This window comes from Pseudorasbora parva, chromosome 14, assembly GCF_024679245.1.
Source record: "Pseudorasbora parva isolate DD20220531a chromosome 14, ASM2467924v1, whole genome shotgun sequence".
NCBI lineage: Eukaryota > Metazoa > Chordata > Actinopteri > Cypriniformes > Gobionidae > Pseudorasbora > Pseudorasbora parva.
In genome coordinates, this window is record NC_090185.1 from 12,921,848 (window position 1) to 12,943,041 (window position 21,194).

Below are 21,194 nucleotides of genomic sequence, written 5' to 3' on the forward strand. Positions count from 1 at the left end.
CTCAGCGATAAGGAGACCGCTTTCATCTCTAGACAGTTTATGTGCAGCCGTTTCTCTGTTTCTGTCCACAGGCCAGAGATCGGCTTGCCCTCGTGTAGGGCTCCCCACCCTCGAGTGGAGGCGTCTGTCGAGACCACTTTCAACCTCGTAACCGTGCCCATAAGCACGCCCCTCCGATACCACTCTGTCCCCGTCCAAGGAGCCAGAGCTTTGACAACGCTGTGGTTCACTTTGACGGGAAGACGGCCCCATTTCCATGCATAAGGAGGGACACGGGCGTGTAGCCAACGCTGGAGGGGACGCATGTGTAACAGTCCCAGCCTGAGCACTGACGATGCCGAGGCCATAAGGCCGAGCATCCTCTGAAAATGTTTCAGGGGAACACGAGTCCCGGCTTTGAATGAAGCCGCCATGTTCTGGACGGATAGCACGCGCTGTGTCGTTAGCCGCGCGTTCATGAGTCTCGAGTCTAGAATTATCCCCAGAGAAGATATCTTTTGAGTGGGGGACAGCGAGCTCTTGGCGATATTGATCCTGAGACCCAAACAGTCTAAATGGTTGAGGAGCCAGGATCTATGTGTTAGTAGTTGTGCTCGAGACTGGGCTATCACTAGCCAGTCGTCGAGGTAGTTGAGCACCCGCATCCCTTTCAGCCTGAGCGGAGCTAATGCCGCGTCCATGCATTTCGTAAACGTGCGGGGCGCCAGGGATAACCCGAATGGCAGGACCGTGTACTGATAAGCCTGCCCCTCGAAGGCGAATGTCAAGAATGGCCTGTGGTGGGGGGCTACCTGAACGTGAAAGTATGCATCTTTCAGATCTATCGTGAAAAATCAGTCCCCGGGGCGAATGTGCGTGAGGATCTGTTTCACCGTCAGTGTTTTGAAAGAGTGAGACATTAGAGCTTTGTTCAAATGCCTTAGATCTAGGATTGGCCTGAGCCCTCCGTCCTTCTTCGGAACGAGAAAGTATCGGCTGTAGAAGCCCGACTCGCTTCGGGATGGGGGAACGGGCTCCACCGCTCCCTTCTCTAACAGTTTCGAAATCTCGGTGCGAAGCGCGTGACTGACGCTGCTTTTCACCGAGGTCTCGACCACGGCGCGAAAGCGCGGGGGCCTGCGAGCGAACTGTAGCGAGTAGCCCCTTTTTACTATGTTCACAACCCAATTTGATACACCGGGCATGGCTTGCCAGGCCTGAGCCCGACGCGATAGTGGCTGGAGCTGGCGCGGATATGGGTCGCCTACTGAAGGGAACTCGGTAGCGCTGCCATTTTGTGCTTGTGACATAGAGGGGGTAATGCTTATGCATGGCGGCGTGCACTGTGGAGTGGGCACCGGGACATTTATAGCATGGGTGGGAGGGGTATATGAGTGTAGGAGTGCAGACTGATATGTGGGCACATTTACTACAGAGAAAAAGCTCTTTTTGAGATTTATTTGGGTCGCCGTGATAACGGCGTTTGTGTGCAGGCGAGTGCGTTTGACAACGGGCTCGTTGGCTGCGAAACTGAGGTCGGCAGTCACCTGAGTGCAGGGAACTGGGAGACCGGGAGGGAGAGATGGGGGTCCGGCCGAAGCGAGACCTGACCATCTCCTCTTTCTCCTCGCGGCTAGGACGGCTTCGGAGGCTCGGGGTTCAACACAAGCTTGGGTCGAGGTCCCCGGCGTTCAGGCTGCCTGCTGCGGTTCGTGGATCGGGAGCGTTGGCGCATTCCAGAAGAGGAGCGAGGCCGAGAAGGTGGCGCAGCTGGCTTAGCGGGTTGAGAGGGTGGCGGTCTACCTTGAGGGCGTCCCCGGCCTGAAGAAGAGCTGGAGCGCTTGGGTAAGAAGTGCCTCATAGCCTGAGAAGCCTTTTGCGCTTCGGTGAAACGCTCCGCGAAGCCCACGACTGACGGACCGAAGAGACCGGTAGTAGAGATAGGGGCATCCAAGAAGGAGGCTTTATCTGCGTCCTTCATCTCGGTCAAATTCAGCCAAAGGTGCCTCTCTAAGACCGTCAGGTTAGCCATATTCTTTCCGGTGGCTTCGCGTTGCGAAGGTCCTTCAAAACTTCGGAGTCGGGGACAGACCCGGCCAAAGAGCGGAGAAGTCTGGCCTGGAACACCTGAAGGACAGCCATGGTGTGAAGGGCTGCGGAAGCCTGGCCAGCGGAGGCATACGCTCGGCCAGCGAGAGCAGAGGTGGTGCGGCAGGGCTTGGAAGGGTGCTGCGCCCTGGCCTGCCATCCTCTGGAGGAGGGCGGGCAGAGGTGCGCGGCGACAGCCTCTTCGAGGGGGGGAAGAGACTCGTAGCCTTTTTCCTTGGCGCCGTCGACGGTAGAGAGCACTGAGGAAAAGGCGGATCTTGCGCGAGCAGAGTAGGGAGACTTCCAAGACTTAGTAAGCTCGTCGTGTACCTCAGGGAAGAAAGGCGCGGGCTTCTGAGGAGAAGAGAGGCGGCGGCTTTCTAGGTACCACTCGTCCAGTCTGCTGCGCGTTGGCTCTTCGGGCTGGGACCACTCGAGTCCGAGGTCTTCCACGGCCTTAGAGAGCACGCGGATAAGCTCCGCGTCAGCATTGGTTATGGAGCTCGTGGCAGTCTGCGTCGAAGCGGGGGGCTCCGAGATAGAAACTGACCACTCGCTACCCGAAGCGGCAGTGGAGAGGCTGTCCTCGTCTTCCTCTGGCGACGGGCCACCGAAGGAAACCGAACAGGCCGCTGCATGGGAAGGGCGCTGTTCCTCCTGAGTGAAGGTGACCGGCGAAGGCGAGGCACGCGGGGAATCATCCGGCGTGCAGTCGCCCGACCGCTCTGGCAGCCTCTGGTCGCGGCGTTCCTTACGGCGCGGCCCAGCGGCAGGAGGAGGGACCTGGTCGAAGGTGGCGAGGCGAGCCCGAAGGGTCTGCAGTGCCATCATATCACACTCGGGGCAGCCGCCCCTGGAAAGCGCGAGCTGCGCGTAGTCCCGTCCGAGGCATGTCACACAGATGATGTGACGGTCGTCGCCGAGGAGAGGGGCTCTGGACGAGCCGCAGGAAATGCGAGGCTTTTGCAACAACGCCTCGCTCTCTTTTAGAAGGAAGAGAGAATAAAAGGATACTGGCGCCGGATGGTGTAGCTGGAACGGCAGAGAAGGCGGAGACCGGGGGAATCCGTCGTCCTCAGCTGCAGATTCCGCTGGTACTTGTTCGACGGCGGTGCTTCTTCCGGAGGTCAGCGAAGGTATCGCTGAAGGAGATAAAATCTGACACCTATGGCGAATTAGGGTCTTATATAGCCTCCTGTATGCAAATATAAGCACCTTTTACGGCGGGCTTTCTGGAACGCCCCCCATTGCTTCGTTCCTCTCAGCCGCCTCACCATAGGTTCCTGCAGTTGCCGCGGCCCGGCCAATCAGAGCGCTCCTCGCGCTGGGCTATGGCCGTACAGCGGCACTACGCTTTACATGGATACCTTTATTGATAAAGTTTTGCTTCATATTCTCGAGAAAAGGAGTTTTTCCCCATACGTAATACGAGGAACCTCTCTCGAAAGGGAACTCCCATTCCCTTTAAAAGCCAGTTACACTTGCACCATGGCGGATTTGCAACTTACATGACGGAATTTGCAAGCAGAAAGACTGAACGCTTCTCCAGAGGGGAATCCTTTTATTTGTAATATTTCAAAATTTTTGTGTGCTGCTGTGTGTAACAAGCAGAGTGTATGCGCATGTGCACTTGCCTATATGCGCACATCACTAACAATGTGTGATGTACGTGAAAATGATAACTGCATCTGGCTGAAACTAGTAAAAAAACACTTGCATCACGCCTAGCGTCACATTGTGCCGGTATAGGCTATGATAGGGCCCCAAGTCTCAGTGAGAGCCAGAAAATATTTATTTACAAAAAAAAATAGAGAATTTTTTTCCCCTACAGTTCCATTAAAGGGGTCCTAAATATAGGATGGGAGGAACAAGTATTTAAAATCTTTTGCCTTCCCTCGCAAAACTAGCTGTGAGTTTGGACTGTAAACTCTTCCTGAAATGTCCCACTTGCAGTATTTTAAACAGCTCAGTGCATTAACAATAGTTTTATTTTGAACTTGGACTTAATGCAGTCATTGCAAGTTCAGTAAAGTTGTCTTATTCACAGATTTGAACTTCCCAAATCAATAACTTGTGAGCTAAATGTTGTTCAAAAAACAACTGTCACCTCTATAACGTAGACAGTTTTGCCGACCGGATACGGTGAATGCAACGAGCTCCGCTTCACCTTCGTTACTCTGGTTGGTTGTAGCGCTATCCTATCGCGTGCAGAGGGAGTTTGAAAGACAACCGTTTATCCCTCTGATTGAGTCCTGTCTATGGTGAGTTTCCAGACCAAACATCTTGATGTGGGTCTGGCTTGTCAGGCTAACTGTCACCTCTATAACGTAGACAACGAGCTACAACCTAAATTTGCACTACAACACTTTGATTTTATTGCATCATTACTGCCATCAAAATCAGTAAGCAATTATCTTGCAAAAGCTATGGTTGCAACTACTTTAGTATGTTAGCTGGACACAACATCACCAGTGTAGAATATGCCTACTTATGTGCCATTACATTTTTTTAGATACTTTTATTTATAATATATATAACCAGAGGATAGCAGTGATGTGGTGACAGTGAAGTTAGCTGAATATGTTTCATTATAAGATGATGGAATAAGAAAATGGTCACAGGAGACCATTGATGTGACACTGAATTTGGAGACAATACAGTGTGTAACATTGAAGTAACTATTTTTGTAGTAACGTTTTGACACATGAAAAATATTTTTAAAGCTCATTGTTTATGTTATCGTGTCCGAATCATGAATCAATAAGCTGATTGATAACCGTTTGAATCTTTATTTGAGGATTGAAAACAAACGTGGAAGAGAAGACAATGCAGAATAAAGTCATAGTTTTTGTTATTTTTGGAAAAAATATATTTTCGATGCTTCAAGAGATTCTAATTAACTAACTGATGACTCATATGGACTATTGTGATGAAGTTTTTATTCCCTTTCTGGACATGGACAGTAAAGTGTGCATACACTTAGATACGCTTTCGGACTAAATCTAAAATATCTTAAACTGTGTGTAAAGATGAACAGAGGTCTTACGGGTGTGGAACAACCTGAGGGCGAGTCATTAATGACATCAATTTTATTTTTGGGTGAACTAACCCTTTAAGTCCAAAATAAACTCTACGACCTGCTCCATTGTTAAGGTACTGAGACGTTTGAAACACTGCCAGCGGGACATTATTTGCTCTCCTAAATTTTAGGATTCATTGTGTCAGATGGAAGGGAAGATTTTAGTCTGTTTCTCACCAAAAAAAAGCATTTTAAGACTCAAGGACTATTGAAATATAATACTTAGATGGTGTTTAGTCTTTTTAATGCTCGATTTCTTGGTCACTGAACATGAACTGTTTCTGCTGGGATTAATAATTAATTTTGTTATAATGCTCTAATGTAACACTTTTTGCTCTATAAAGACTCTTTTGTCCAATGAAAAGGTTTCATGGTTGTTAAAAGTTCTGCACCATCAATGCCAATAAAGGACCTTTATCTGTAACAGTTGCTTGTGTAAATAAATATATATTTGTTTAAATAAAGGTTGTTCTACTCACCATTGACAGACACATTAAATCTCTTAAATGTGGTCTCTTTGCTGTTGATGATCTGTAGTTTAAAATGTCCTTTGTCTTCAGTTCTGATGTTTGTGATGGTCAGAGATCCAGTCGTCTTGTCCAGCTCCACTCGGCCTCTGAATCTCTCACCAATATCAGTCGTTCTTGAATCAGCTTTAACAATGAGACGGTTTTCAGTTCCAAACGTCCACAGTATCAGATCATCTGGCTGTATTTCAGGGTCAGTTTGAATTTTCAGAGGGACACGATCTCCCTCATTCACTGACCTTTCCTTCACTTCATGTCAAACAACACACAGAAATACAACAGAGGAGAATGTGAAATCTTTAAGTTTGCATTGTCAACATCACATTTTAACCATTTTTTGCATTTTGGTTTGTTAGATAACTTAGTTAGACAAAGGCACATCGTCTGCGTGTGAATTTTCATATTCTCTTGAGTAGGTACTTTTACTAGTAGCAACCACTCAAAAATTATGTTCTTTATAGTATGAATGTAATCCATACTACATTCACCACGTTGTCATTATCATGTGAACTACCATCGTGTAGGCCTACCACCGTGAAAAGGTTTTATTTTTGTATTCGGCAGTTTCACACAATGTACAAATACATCTATTTTTGTAATGGCAGGCCATTCAGATTTGATGTTACAAGATCCTGAAATTTGATTCACTTTTGGCGGATATGTTTTTTTGAAGCACATAATTCTTAGTAAAGGATATAGTATTTTAGGACATCCACCAACAAAAATGCATAGCAATGTTCAACCTCATGAATCATACAGATTATGATGGGTTTTAGTTGAAGTAGGCTTCAATAAAAAGTCAATCAAATTTCATTGCACATTATCTTACATTGAGATGATCTAATGTGTACATGTACAGTGCATGATCACTGATCTACTCACTTTTGACAGTAAGAATAAATCTCTTGTTGATTGTTCTGGTTTTGGTGCTGATTTGTAGTATATAGAGTCCAGAGTGAGTATACATGATGTTACCAATGATGAGATCTCCTTTCTGATGATTTTTTCCACTGTCATCGTCCGGCAGTTCCAGTTTGCTTCTGAATCTATGATCAAAGCCATCATGTGTGCGTTTGATACCTCCGTTGATTTCAGCAATGGGATGGTTTTTTTTATCCTGATACCACCACTTTACCGTATCATCTTTCTCTATCTTAGTATTAGTCTTTAAAGTGACAGAATTTCCGTCTGTAGCTGACACTTCAGTTGTCTCTGCACAGAGAAATGAGGTTATGAGATCACGCTAAACTTTACATATAGATTATACATTTTCACTTTGTGACAAAAGATGCATTTATACGGTTTAACCCTCTAAACTCTGACGTGTAATAATATTCAGAAATATATATATTTTTTAAGATATTTTTTGTTTTTTAAATAAAAAAGTGTGTATGTTTTTTTGTGTTTGAGCATCATATCAAATTATTATTAAATTTACTTTATAAAAATGTTGAAATGTTGATTTTAAAAACATCCTTAAAAACGTACCATGCATTTATACGTAAATTACAATTGCAGAAGTAATGTTATGAAATTATTTAAAGCAGCACTAGGTAACTTTTAAACCTTCATAATATATTTTTTAAGACTCTTGTGATGATACATCGACTTACAATAGGTTGAATGACACGTCTGCCATAGCCTGATGGGGTCTGTATCGTTTTTAATCATAATTTTAAACTTCGGGTTTCGGGTAGTAACCCGAGAACAAAAAGAACTACAAAATTCGACTGCTTTACGGCATATACGTCACTCCACCAACACTTCCTTAAATTCGGACGTTTGAGCCCAACTTTGTTCGTCGGATAATATAGTCATGTCCGAAGCAGCACAGACAAATAAGAAAAAAAAGGTTTTGTTGGAGGAAAGCAATAAGAGGAAACGAAAAAGTGATGTGATTAAAGGCAGGACGAGGATCAGCATTGGACCAGCGTTTGCTCGTCGGCGTGAGCTGAAGGAGGCGTACCCGACCGATGCTGTCCTGCTTGTTACGGTGAGCTACCACTCAAACATTGAACTGAAGTATCATATAGATTCTGTAAAACGGTAACCAATAGACTACTACAATGACGCTGGCTTGTAAACGTGAGCATCGTGATTATTTGGCGTTTGAAAAAAATAAAACCCATGAAATTATATTCATATGACATGCTGAAACATATGCCACTGACTAGGGCTGGGCGATATGGCCCAAAAAAATTATCACGATATAATTTAGCATATCAGTCGATATCGATAAATATCACGATAAATGTAAAATCTTTATTTCTTTAAAGTTTAAAGGCATATTTTTGCTCCTGAGTGAAATATGTATAAAACAAACAGTTAGCTGTGGTTTTTAACTATCCTTTATTGTCAAAACATGACAAACACTTCCCAAACAAGTGAACAATTTATTTAAACTGAGGTAGATTTATTTATTAAAATCTTAACTGTGGTCAGCATTTTTTTACTCAACACTATATATCAATAACATATCATTATACAGGGCTTGACATTAAGCATGTTCATGTGCTTGTCCTTGGAACAAGTACATCGTTCAAGCTTGTCCAAGTAAAAAATTAGCTTGTCCGGAAAAGTATGTGTGTGTATGTGTGTTTGTGTGTTGTAAATATAATTTATTCTGAAGCAATATTCTCACCAGTGTTCAATCAGCTTTGACATATTTAAATCTGCATATTTGTGGTTTTTATTTTTATTGAATCATTTGAAATTTGTGATATTTTCACCTTTTATAAAGGGCATTTTCCCTTAATCTTATTAACTATAGGCTAAGCTTCATGTTTCATTTTATATTTGTAATTTTGATCAATTCATTTAATTAAAATAAAACACTATAAGGGCTGTTACCAATCAAATTAAATAATTTACACTGAAAAATTACAACAGCATTAAATAATGTTTTGAGATTTGTAGTTTTGAATAGAAAAATAAGACATGTTGGAAAGTATGTTTAAAGATCAAATTAAACCACCAGTAGGTGGCAGCAGGTGGCCGTCTTAATGAGCGAGTCATTGAGTCGTTCATTCAAACGATTCATTCAAACAATAAATCGTTCATTTACACACGTTGTTGTGAGACGCGTTGCGGTTCTGCTGTGAACGATTTTCGCAGCTGAAACAGAACAAATAATGCAATATTGAGCGTTTATATATTTAATTGTCACTAAGAATTGTCACTAAGAACACTAAGAACGCAATCGGTCAAAAAAAAAAAAGCGTTTTAAGAAACATTTTGAGGCCCCTTCTCTTGCCTCACAGTGGATTGGTCCACCGTGCATCTCACCGACACACACACACAAACACACCTCACCGACAGTGGGCTGGTCGGGAGAGAGAAAAGTTCAGTATTTGTGGATCTCCAGTAAGGGCTGTCTAGTCTATTTTATTCATTTTAAACACCACATGACATTATTTCTCTTTTGATACAGGCGATGCGGAGTCATTAATACATCACCAAAGACAAACAATTATGATAGCAATGTACAAGTCCGATGTTTTAGTGATTATAGTTTGGTAACGTTAGCCTGTTGTAAATAAGTCACCCACTACAGCTAACAAGGTAATAAGCCGGTGTGTGAATGTAGTTAATGTAGATTCACCGCTGTGTTGGGCTGCATGTTATATGGAAGGACTTTGAAGAAACAAGATAATTTAATAATTAAATTCTGTGTGGTGAACGTGAAACTATGATAAGCAGTCCACGCACGTCGCTCTGTTTTATTTCGGATGGGATCGCTAAAATATCTCCAAACCACTGAAGTTGAGCGAACTAACTTGTCAACGATATCTGTGTCCTCCGAGCTGGCCGTGAGCGCTGCATTTTCTTCATTATTGCTCATTTTTATCGCTCCACTTATCTCCGATCCTTCAAGCCTGTCAGCCACAGACTGTAAACATTACCGCGTGCAGCACCCAGACGCTCGGTCTGCAATACGCATGCGCAGCATTACACATAGCACGTAAGCATTATATCGAGAATTTATCGACCTGTTGTTATCGTTTTATCGAGGAAAATTATATCGTGATAATTATCGTTATCGTTTTATCGCCCAGCCCTACCACTGACTGTACCTGGGATGAAGACATTTCACACGCGACGCCAGAAGAACACCTGCATGTGAACTCCTCCTGCAGTGTTCAGGGGAACTGTTAGTGCTGCACCAACCCGCGGGGACGCTTTTATGAAGTTATTTGGCCCGCCCCGCACCACTGTATATATTTTTACAACCCGCCCCGCACCCGCGACCATTAAATAGACATACGGGGTCCGCGGGTTATGAGACGAGCCACGCATCACTAGTTCAGGGCTATCAGGGTTGTCATGTCAACAAATGCACGCGCGATGGCATCCCCTGTTGTAGGATGACAGAGATTATGACAGTAGTTGAGGACATTATTTTTTCCCAACTGTAGGGGGACCCCGAGAGCAAAAGTTACCCAGTGCTGTTTAGATATGAACTGTAAGAACACGCATTTTGAATCATTGTGGGAAATCTGCCATAATTTTTGTATGGCAAATTAATCTATTCAATCAGAACCAGGATGGTACAATAAAATGTGCATACATTGTATGAACATTTTCATGCAGGAATTTTGATTTACCAATAAAATGTAGTAACTAATTTAGAAACACACATATGTACAAATCATACACTGCTGTATCTCACCCCTGTAATAGTGAGCTGTAATACTCACCCCCTTTTTTCTCTAGTTCAGAGATCTTGCGGCGATAGTAAATCACAACACAAGGTACAACTACAGCCAGAAGCAGAGCAACAACGGCAATAATCACTGCTATACCTGGAGACAGACCCGGATCTGGAACAGTTAAAGACAGACAGTGAATATGATATGAAAACACTGAAACGTTCATAAATAAACAGATGTTTTTTTCATGAAGTATTAAAAACTTGAAACAAATGAATTTAAGGTACACTTAAAACTGATAAAAATATGTGATTAAATTGTGATTAATCACGAGTTAACTCATGACAACAATGCGATTAATCGTGATAAAATATTTTAACCGATTTACAGCCTTACTATATATATATATATATATATATATATATATATATATATATATATATATATATATATATATATATATATATAGTTTAAATTATTTTCATTTCAGAAGGTTTAAGCTTAAAATTATTCCAGCTACAATATTGTAAAAGTTGTAAATAAAACAAAGATACTTTACGTTTTTCCAAACTTTTATGTATGATTCAGTGTGATGCTTGCCGTTTTATGTAAGTGTTTGTGAAATTTACAGAGTGAATACTGTTTCTACACCAATTTCTGTCAGTTAAAAAAAGAGCCATATTGATTCTGCTTATCAAACAACAAGTATTCCTAATTGGTCCAAGTATCTAAGTGCTGATCTAACTAAAGACTTGCTTTATAAAGACTCACCAGTGACAGAAAGAAGGAATTGCTGTGAGCTCTCGCGGCCTCTGATCTGTACTTCATAAAGTCCACTGTGTTCGGTTTTGGTGTTCCTGATGGTCAGAGATCCAGTTTGATCCAGCTTCAGTCGGTCTCTGAATCTCTCATCATCATCGTTTAATGAGGTCTCGTTAGATTCCACATCGATTTTAGCTAAGAGGATGCCTTTATCTCCAAACCTCCACACGATCAGATCGTCTCTCTGTACTTCAACATCAGTCTGTAGAGTGACAGACTCTCCCTCCGTCACTGACACCGACATCACTCCATCCATCTCACCAACCACACCTGGAAAACAAGCAGGAATAGTCTCTCAGCAAGAGATTAACAGATATTAAATTTAAGAGTAAAAGGTTGAATGGGTCATTCAACAAATGTTGTAGGTAACACTTTATTTTAAGGTGATGTAGTTACACATTACTTCATGAACTCACTATAGTAATAACATTAAATTGTGCTTAATTACAAGTAACTAAACCCTAACCATAACTCTATAATAAGTACATGTAGTTAAATAAATTTGTACTTATTTAAATAAGTACAATGTAACTGCATCACCTTACAGTAAAGGGTTACACTTTATTTTAAAGGGTTACACTGATTGATTCACTGATTCATAACGCTCCAAAGCTTCAGGAAGTGGTGTTTTGAAATCAGCCATCTCTATACAAGTCGTTATTTAGTTTTTTTTTTGCACACAAAAACTATTCTCCTGTCTTCATAAAATGATTGTAGAGCTGCTGTAGCAAGATGGGCTTTGTTACGACGTCTTTAGTGCCTTTATGGGTCTTGAGAGAGGAAATGACATTGCTGCCAACTACATGAGGGTGAGTAATTAAAGGGGGGGGTGAAATGCTGTTTCATGCATACTGAGCTTTTTACACTGTTAAAGACTTGGATTCCCATCCTAAACATAGACAAAGTTTCAGAAACTAATGTTGGATGTTTGCTGGAGAATTTCTGTGTCAAAAATACTCCTTCCGGTTTCTCACAAGTTTCAGAGAGTTTTTTTCGAGTATGGCTCGGTTTGACGTTAATAGAGCGGAAGGTCCTTGTATGGGCCGTACGTGCTCTTCTCCCGGTAGGGTGCGCGAGCGTGACTAGAGCGAGAGGAAATGCACGCCCATAAACACACTCTCAGGTGCAGATCCAGTCGTCCGTGAACACTAACGTTGGTTATAGTCCGCGCCGCGCTCCACTTCATTCCTCCACTTTGACATCAAGCGACTTCAACGCTTCAGCACAGCATTCCGGGAAGGCAGCGCTGCATTTGAACCGATTTGAACGCAGAAATGACGGGAAGCTTCACAACATCGATTCAGTCGCATCGCAAAGTGGATTTCCACACTCCAAGAAGTGTGTTTTTGACGGAGCGGTCCCAGCGATAAAGGTTCGGTCCTGCTATGGAAGCATGCGGTGAGTAAAACTGCTTCAAATGTCTGTGCTGTTGCTTATCGTCACGTGAGTAAACATCAGTAAACGACACGATCGCGTGCTTCGTCATTCAAATACGCTAACGGACTCCATTGTTGTTCTCGTTACACTAGTCTGATGTGCAAAACGGTTTTGCGTGCTACTGCTAAGGTTAAGTCGCAGACAATAGTCCATAAACCGAATCATGTCCTCATAAACTGCGAGTAAAGACACACAAATGTTGATAGGCCACTAAATACAGTACATACCACAGAGACGGACGTCCTGCTGTTGCCGTTTCTCCTGTTCAATTTATTTCTGCCTCAGATTTGATTAGGGATCATTATCTGTATTAGCTGAGATCGATAGCAAGGGTTTCTTCACGCTTGAGGACGTCACCGCTTTGCGCGCTCGTCATTCTTTAGCTCCGCCCACACGATACGCCTTTCCTTTTCGGAAAGACTCGGTACAGCCCATATTTCTTTTATAAATATAATAAAACTAAAGACTTTTCATAGATATGAAGGATGCAATACTACTCTATAGGTACTCAAGATTGACATGAGATTGACTGAAACTGAGTGTTTCACCCCCCCCCCCCCCCTTAATGACAGAATTCAAATTTTGGGGTGAACTAACCCTTTAAGTTGTCATTGTTACAGTGTAAATATATATATGTAAGTACTGCGTAATATTAATAAACTGTCCTTACTATAAGTCTATAAAAGTGCATCTATCCATCATAAAACTGCTCCACACGGCGCCGGGGGGGTGTGGGGGGGGTGTTAATAAAGACCCTCTGAAGCAAAGTGGTAAGTTTGTGTAAGAAAAATATCCATATTTAAAACTTTACAGACTAAAACAACTAGCTTCCGGTGGTCAGCGGTACACAAGTTGAGTTACAGCGAAAGAGTGACCCCTTACCCTTAAACCCTTGACGCATGGATAAACGCAGAGGATAGAGCAAAAGAGAGCACCGGTCATGAATTGGAGTCAAAAACAAGAACTTTTAAAGAGAAATGTCGACTTGTGTACCGCTGACCGCCAGAAGCTAGTTATTTTAGTCTCCAAAATTTTAAAGGTGTCATGAACTGGCTTTTGTCAATTCTACGCGGACCGCAAGCACCTTGATTGGTCTGCCAGAACCACTCCCTCAGGTCTATAAATAAATAAATAAATCTGCGATAGGAGTGTGTGTCCAGAAATTATAGTTTCATCCTATATCTGCTATTGAGAATGAGGACATACGTCATGGTAGCTTGCTGTCACGTGACAAATTGGGCGGTGTTTGGGCCCGTCCACCATCTTGGGATCAGAGATCGGAGCAGGAAAGACGGCTCGAGGAAGTATCATGTCGTTTAAACAGAGAAATTTTAAAATGGAAAATAAAAAGAAATTCAGGTTAACTAAAGGGAGAAATTGCTACCAGCACCAGGCAGAGGTATTTAGAGGAGCTGGATGATGTCAAAAACGTCAATCCATACGAGCTGACTGCAGCAGAATGGAACAGAGACCTAACGTTAGACGCTTTAACTTACTACCTTGCACGTTCCTGAAATGTTTCTATGTATTCTTGTGCATTCTGAATAATAAATAAATATATCTCGCCCCTATCCTGCAACAGTCTAGTGCTCGTCCTCTCATTAACAGTGTTTTTCTCATACTGACCATATTTTACACTGTAAAAAAAAAGTTATGACAACATATGTTTTTACATTGTTTTAACTCATCAAAATAAGTGAAAGACATTTTCAACTTTTTTTTATAAGTTATACAAGATGTAACTCATTTTTTAAAGTCAGTTTAACACAATCTAAGTTGAAATAACTTGCATATCTAAGTCTATTGTACTGCAAAAGTTAAAAACTTGCCTTTTTTTTTTTTTTTTTTTTACAGTGTACCTGATGACAAGTTTACATTTCTAAATGAATTTAACTAATAAAAAGGAACGCTTGTGTGCTGGTGCTTTTAGTCCAGCCTTAAGTAGACTAAATTCTCAGTACGTACATGTAACGTTAGAGGAAAATGACCGTCAACAAACGTTAGCTATAGGCCTAAGTTACTTTGAATATTAATCATTTTGGCTTTAACATGTAAATTACACAGAACTAAATTATTGACAGTGAAAAATGACATAATAGTTTTCAAAATGTTTAATACAAATAAATAAAGGATAGTGTTCATCAGATGTCAACACAGCATCGCGGCACTACGTTAGTAAGACGATGGTACAAGCCACCTGAAAACAGCGGCCACGAGGATTAACTAACGCATTAAGTGCCAGATCGCCTCTTATGTTACTCTACTAACATACAACAACTCAAGGTGCAAGAAAAGCCGCTATCTGCTGCCATCACTGCTGATTATTCAGGTTCATCTCAAAAGCATGCAACGACTGTAGGAGCCATTTATACTCACTTTTAGACAGGTTAAGTTTGTTATTTCCTATTTTTAGCCACTAGAGGGAGCATTGCACTAGGCGTGGCACTTCACCGAGAGTTGAGTATATGTACAGGTGTGGTAATTATTTAGACAAGGTGTGGATGGCAGGGAACGCACGGTTCTTACCATAGCCGTGAACACCCTTTCCACCAACAGCACAACAACAACACTTGTTTATAGCCACACTGGGTGAAGAGCCATTCGATGGAAAATACTCCTTTTACCTTTATAATAAATGAGAAAAGAAAGCTAACGTTTGAGCTTGGATTCCTGTTGCTATGAGTTGAGAACACCACGCCATCCATGCCGAAGCTTACAGGATAGCCTCAACAATGACAGTGTGAACAAGTCACTTCTTTGGCGTTTGCCTTGAGACTGGGGGTTACCATCAAACATGCCTGTGGACACTGCCCACTGTGTAATTGCGTATCGACGCGGATAACAACGCAGAAGTATAAATGAAAACCAACCCGTAACTTGCGGCATAGAGGATACGGCGCAGGTCCAACGCAGAAGTATAAATCAGCCTTAAGGCCGGTTTCACTGTTCGTCAACTAGCAGCAGATGATCATATTTTGAGGGTGCAAAAGAGCATTTTGCATGCGCGTGAACGTACTCGGTTACTTTCGTAACCTCGGTTCCCTGAGAGAGAGGAACGAGTATTACGTATGGGGAAAAACTCCTTTTCTCGAGAATATGAAGCAAAACTTTAATAAAGGTATCCATGTAAAGCGCAGTGCCGCTGAACGGCCATAGCCCAGCGCGAGGAGCGCTCTGATTGGCCGGGCCACGGCAACTGCATGAACCTATGGTGAGGCGGCTGAGAGGAACGAGCCAATGGGGGGCGTTCCAGGAGCCCGCCGAAAAAAGGTGCTTATATTTGCATACAGGAGGCTATATAAAGCCCTAATTTCGCCATAGGTGTCAGGTTTTTAGATCGACTGAAGCGATACCTGAGAAGCATAAACACGGCACGGAACGTAATACTCGTTCCTCTCTCTCAGGGAACCGAGGTTACGAAAGTAACCGAGTACGTTCCCTTTCGAGAGAGGTTCCTCGTATTACGTATGGGAACACAATGTAAAGCGCCGTGTGTGCTGACTGACCCAGTATGCCCAAAGCACATGTAAATAACCCCTGAGACACCGAAGAGGCGGCTATAAGGGGGATGAAGAACCGGAAGAGTCGGTTCGTTTGAACGGCTGATCGGACATAGTCGGATCTTATGATAAATGAAAAGTGCTTAAGGACTGATGTGTACAGGCCAAAACTAAAGGCAATCTGTTTACCAGGGTCAAGATAGAGCCTAGATGGAGAGAAGCCCTGCTTGTAGAGCTGGAACCTCCAATTTATAGAATCTGATAAAAGTGGACGGAGAGGCCCAGCCTGCCGCCGCACAGATATCTTCCAAAGAAATGCCACACGACCAAGCCCAAGATGAGGCCATGCCTCTAGTGGAGTGGGCTTTAACGCCTATAGGGCAAGTCAGGTTTTTAGACTCATATGCCAGCGAGATAGCGTCCACTATCCAGTGTGAGAGTCTTTGCTTCGTGACAGCACAACCTTTAGTGCGGCCGCCGAAGCAGACAAACAGCTGGTCCGACTGCCTGAAGGGGGAGGAGCGCTCCAGATACAGTCTCAAAGCTCTGACCGGGCAGAGTAGATTCGCGTCCTGTTCACCCTGAGATGCGGGTAAAGGAAGCAGAGTAATAACCTGTGCTCTAAAAGGGGTAGAAAGCACTTTGGGTATAAAACCATGTCTCGGTTTAAGAACAACTTTGGAGTTGTTGGGCCCGAACTCGAGACAGGACGGACTCACTGAGAGTGCGTGTAAGTCACTCACACGTTTAACCGAGGCCAGAGCCAGCAGAAACGCAGTTTTGAGTGATAAAAGCTTTATGGTCGCGGTCTGGAGAGGCTCGAAGGGGGGACCCTTCATAGCGTCTAGAACCACCGCGAGGTCCCAAATAGGGACCGAAGGGGGGCGAGGGGGGTTCAATCTCCTGGCCCCTTTAAGAAAACGTACAATGAGCTCACTTTTCCCTAGTGAATGTCCCGCGACCTGAGCGTGGTTAGCTGCTATGGCGGCGACATCAACTTTGAGCGTGGAGGGGGAACGACCCGCGTCCAGTAGCTCTTGGAGAAAAGCGAGCACTTCTGTTGTTTCGCATGAGCGTGCGTCGATATTTCGGACGGCACACCAGTTAGAAAACACTGACCACTTCAGAGTATAGAGCCGCCTCGTCGAGGGGGCTCTAGCTTCCTGCGTTTGGAGAAAAATATTGGGCAGTGAGTGTTGTCTTCTGAGGCAAAGAGATCCACTTTCGCTCTGCCGAAGGTGTTCCAAATTAAGAGAACCGTTTGCGGGTGAAGAGACCATTCCCCTGGGGGAATGGTTCTCCTGGATAACATATCCGGACCCACATTCAGAATACCTGGCACGTGAGCCGCCCTCAGGGAGCTCAGGTTGTGCTCTGCCCATAAAAGGAGATACTTCGCCATGCGGTGAAGGGAATATGATCTCAGGCCACCCTGGCGGTTTATGTACGCTACCACCGACATGTTGTCTGAACGAACCAAGACGTGGTGGTTCTTTATATGTGGAAGGAAAGCTCTCAGCGATAAGGCGACCGCTTTCATCTCTAGACAGTTTATGTGCAGCCGCTTTTCTGTTTCTGCCCACAGGCCAGAGATCGGCTTGCCCTCGTGCAGGGCTCCCCACCCCCGAGTGGAGGCATCTGTCGAGACCACTTTCAACTTCGTAACTGTGCCCATAAGCACGCCCCTCCGATACCACTCTGTCCTCGTCCAAGGAGCCAAAGTTTTGACAACGCTGTGGCTCACTCTGACGGGAAAACGGCCCCATTTCCATGCATAAGGAGGGACACGGGCGCGTAGCCAACGCTGGAGGGGGCGCATGTGTAGCAGTCCCAGCCTGAGCACTGACGATGCCGAGGCCATAAGGCCGAGCATTCTCTGAAAGTGTCTCAGGGGAACGCGAGTTCCGGCTTTGAATGAAGTCGCCATGTTCTGGACGGATAGCGCGCGCTGTGTCGTTAGCCGCGCGTTCATGAGTCTCGAGTCTAGAACAATGCCCAGAAAAGATATCTTTTGAGTGGGTGACATCGAGCTCTTGGCGATATTGATCCTGAGACCCAAACAGTCTAAATGGTTGAGGAGCCAGGATCTGTGTGTTAGTAGTTCTGCTCGAGACTGGGCTATCACTAGCCAGTCGTCGAGGTAGTTGAGCACCCGCATCCCCTTCAGCCTGAGCGGGGCTAATGCTACCAAGACACAAATGTATTCACTGTCCATACATTTCGTAAACGTGCGGGGCGCCAGGGATAAGCCGAATGGCAGGACCGTGTACTGATAAGCCTGCCCCTCGAAGGCGAATCTCAAGAATGGCCTGTGGTGGGGGGCTACCTGCACATGAAAGTACGCATCTTTCAGATCTATCGTGAAAAACCAGTCCCCAGGGCGAATGTGCGCGAGGATCTGTTTCACCGTTAGCATTTTGAACGAGCAAGTCATTAGAGCTTTGTTCAAATGCCTTAGATCTAGGATGGGCCTGAGCTCTCCGTCCTTCTACGGAACGAGAAAGTATCGGCTGTAGAAGCCCGACTCGCTTTTGGAAGGGGGGACGGGCTCCACCGCTCCCTTCTCTACCAGTTTCAAAATCTCGGTGCGAAGCACGTGACTGACGCTGCTTCTCACCGAGGTCTCGATCACGGCGCGAAAGCGCGGGGGCCTGCGAACGAACTGTAGCGAGTAGCCCCTTTTTACTATGTTCATAACCCAATTTAATACCCCGGGCATGGCTTGCCAGGCCTGAGCCCGACACGATAGCGGCTGGAGCCGGCGCGGATAAGGGTCGCCTACTAGAGGGAACTCGGTAGAGCTGCCATTTTGTGCTTGAGACATAGAGGGGGTAGTGCTTATGTGTGGCGGCGTGCACTGTGGAGTGGGCGCCGGGACATTTATAGCATGGGTGGGAGGGGTGAATGAGTGTAGGAGTGCAGACTGATGTGTGGGCACATTTACTACAGAGAAAAAGCTCTTTTTGAGATTTATTTGGGTCGCCGTGATAACGGCGTTTGTGTGCAGGCGAGTGCGTTTGACAACGGGCTCGTTGGCTGCTAAACTGAGGTCGGCAGTCACCTGGGTGCAGGGAACTGGGAGACCGGGAGGGAGAGATGGGGGTCCGGCCGAGGCGAGACCTGACCATCTCCTTTTTATCCCTGCGGCTAGGACGGCTTCGGAGGCTCGGGGTTCAACACAAGCCTGGGTCGAGGTCCCCGGCGTTCAGGCCGACTGCTGCGGTTCGCGGAGCGGGAACGTTGGCGCGGTCCAGAAGAGGAGCGAGGCCGGGAAGGTGGCTCTGCCGGCTTAGCGGGTTGAGAAGGCGGGGGTCTACCTCGAGAGCGTCCCTGGCCTGAAGACGAGCTGGAGCGCTTAGGCAGGAAATGCCTCATAGCCTGCGAAGCCTTTTGCGCTTCAGTGAAACGCTCCGCGAAACCCACGACTGACGGGCCGAAGAGACCGGTAGTGGAGATGGGGGCGTCCAAAAAGGAGGCTTTATCCGCGTCCTTCATCTCGGTCAAATTCAGCCAAAGGTGCCTCTCTAAGACCGTCAGGTTAGCCATATTTTTCCCGATGGCTTGTGCAGTGGCTTTAGTGGCGCGAAGGGCCAAGTCCGTCGCGCTGCGGAGGTCCTTCAAAACCTCGGAGTCGGGGACAGACTCATCCAAGGAGCGGAGAAGTCTGGCCTGGAACACCTGAAGGACAGCCATGGTGTGAAGGGGTGTGAAGGGCCGCGGAAGCCTGGCCAGCGGAGGCATATGCCCGGCCAGCGAGAGCAGAAGTGGTGCGGCAGGGCTTGGACGGGTGCTGAGCCCTGGACTGCCATCCTCTGGAGGAGGAGGGCGGGCAGAGGTGCGCGGCGACAGCCTCCTCGAGAGGAGGAAGAGACTCATAGCCTTTTTCCTTAGCGCCGTCGACAACGGAGAGCGCTGGGGAAAAGGCGGATCTGGCGCGAGCAGAGTAGGGCGACTTCCACGACTTCGTAAGCTCGTCGTGTACCTCAGGGAAGAAAGGCGCGGGCTTCTGAGGAGAAGAGAGGCGGCGGCTTTCCAGGAACCACTCGTCCAATCTGCTGCGCGTTGGCTCATCGGGCTGGGACCACTCGAGCCCGAGGTCTTCCACGGCCCTGGAGAGCACGCGGATGAGTTCCGCGTCGACGTTAGATTTGGCGCTCGTGGCGGTCTGCGTCGAAGCGGGGGGCTCCGAGACAGAAGCTGACCACTCGCTACCAGAAGCGGCTGTGGAGAGGCTGTCCTCATCATTCTCTGGCGACGGGCCACCGAAGGAAACCGAACAGGCCGCTGCATGAGAGGGACGCTGTTCCTCCTGGGTGAAGGTGACCGGCGATGGCGAGGCACGCGGGGAGTCATCCGGCGTGCAGTCGCCAGACCGTTCCGGCAGTCTCTGGTCGCGGCGTTTCTTGCGGCGCGGCCCAGCGGCAGGAGGAGGGACCTGGTCGAAGGTGGCGAGGCGAGCCCGAAGGGTCTGCAGCGCCATCTCATCGCACTCGGGGCAGCCGCCCTGAGAGAGTGCGAGCTGCACGTGGTCCCGTCCAAGGCATGCCACACAGATGACGTGACGGTCGCCGCCAAGGAGAGGAGCTCTGCAAGAGCCGCAGGAAATGCGAGGCATTTGAAACAACGCCCCGCGCTCTTTTAGGAGAAGAGAGTTTAAAAGGATACGATCGCCGGATGGCGTAGCTGGAACGGCAGAGAAGGCGGAGAGGGAGTCCGTCGTCCTCAGCTGCAGGTTCCGCTGGTGCCTTTTCAACGGCGGTTGCTTCTTCCGGAGGTCAGCGAAGGTATCGCTGAAGGAGATAAAATCTGACACCTATGGCGAAATTAGGGCTTTATATAGCCTCCTGTATGCAAATATAAGCACCTTTTTTCGGCGGGCTCCTGGAACGCCCCCCATTGGCTCGTTCCTCTCAGCCGCCTCACCATAGGTTCATGCAGTTGCCGTGGCCCGGCCAATCAGAGCGCTCCTCGCGCTGAGCTATGGCCGTTCAGCGGCACTGCGCTTTACATGGATACCTTTATTAAAGTTTTGCTTCATATTCTCGAGAAAAGGAGTTTTTCCCCATACGTAATACGAGGAACCTCTCTCGAAAGGGAACTGAGTTTTGCGGAG

The 21,194-nt window shown here is 45.9% G+C and overlaps 1 protein-coding gene across 1 annotated transcript in view; it reads right to left on the reverse strand.

Moving 5' to 3' along the window:
- Window positions 1-5,094: 5,094 nt before the first annotated feature.
- Window positions 5,095-21,194, reverse strand: part of LOC137039731 (uncharacterized) — a 38,779-nt gene continuing 22,679 nt past the window's right edge. Inside the window, exons 3-6 of the mRNA XM_067415007.1 lie at window positions 11,094-11,414; window positions 10,371-10,502; window positions 6,649-6,885; window positions 5,095-5,922 (exon numbers count right to left, since the gene is read on the reverse strand). Coding sequence (XP_067271108.1) covers window positions 5,618-5,922; window positions 6,649-6,885; window positions 10,371-10,502; window positions 11,094-11,414 — 995 coding nt within the window. The 3' untranslated portion in view covers window positions 5,095-5,617. The remainder of the gene's footprint in view (window positions 5,923-6,648; window positions 6,886-10,370; window positions 10,503-11,093; window positions 11,415-21,194) is intronic.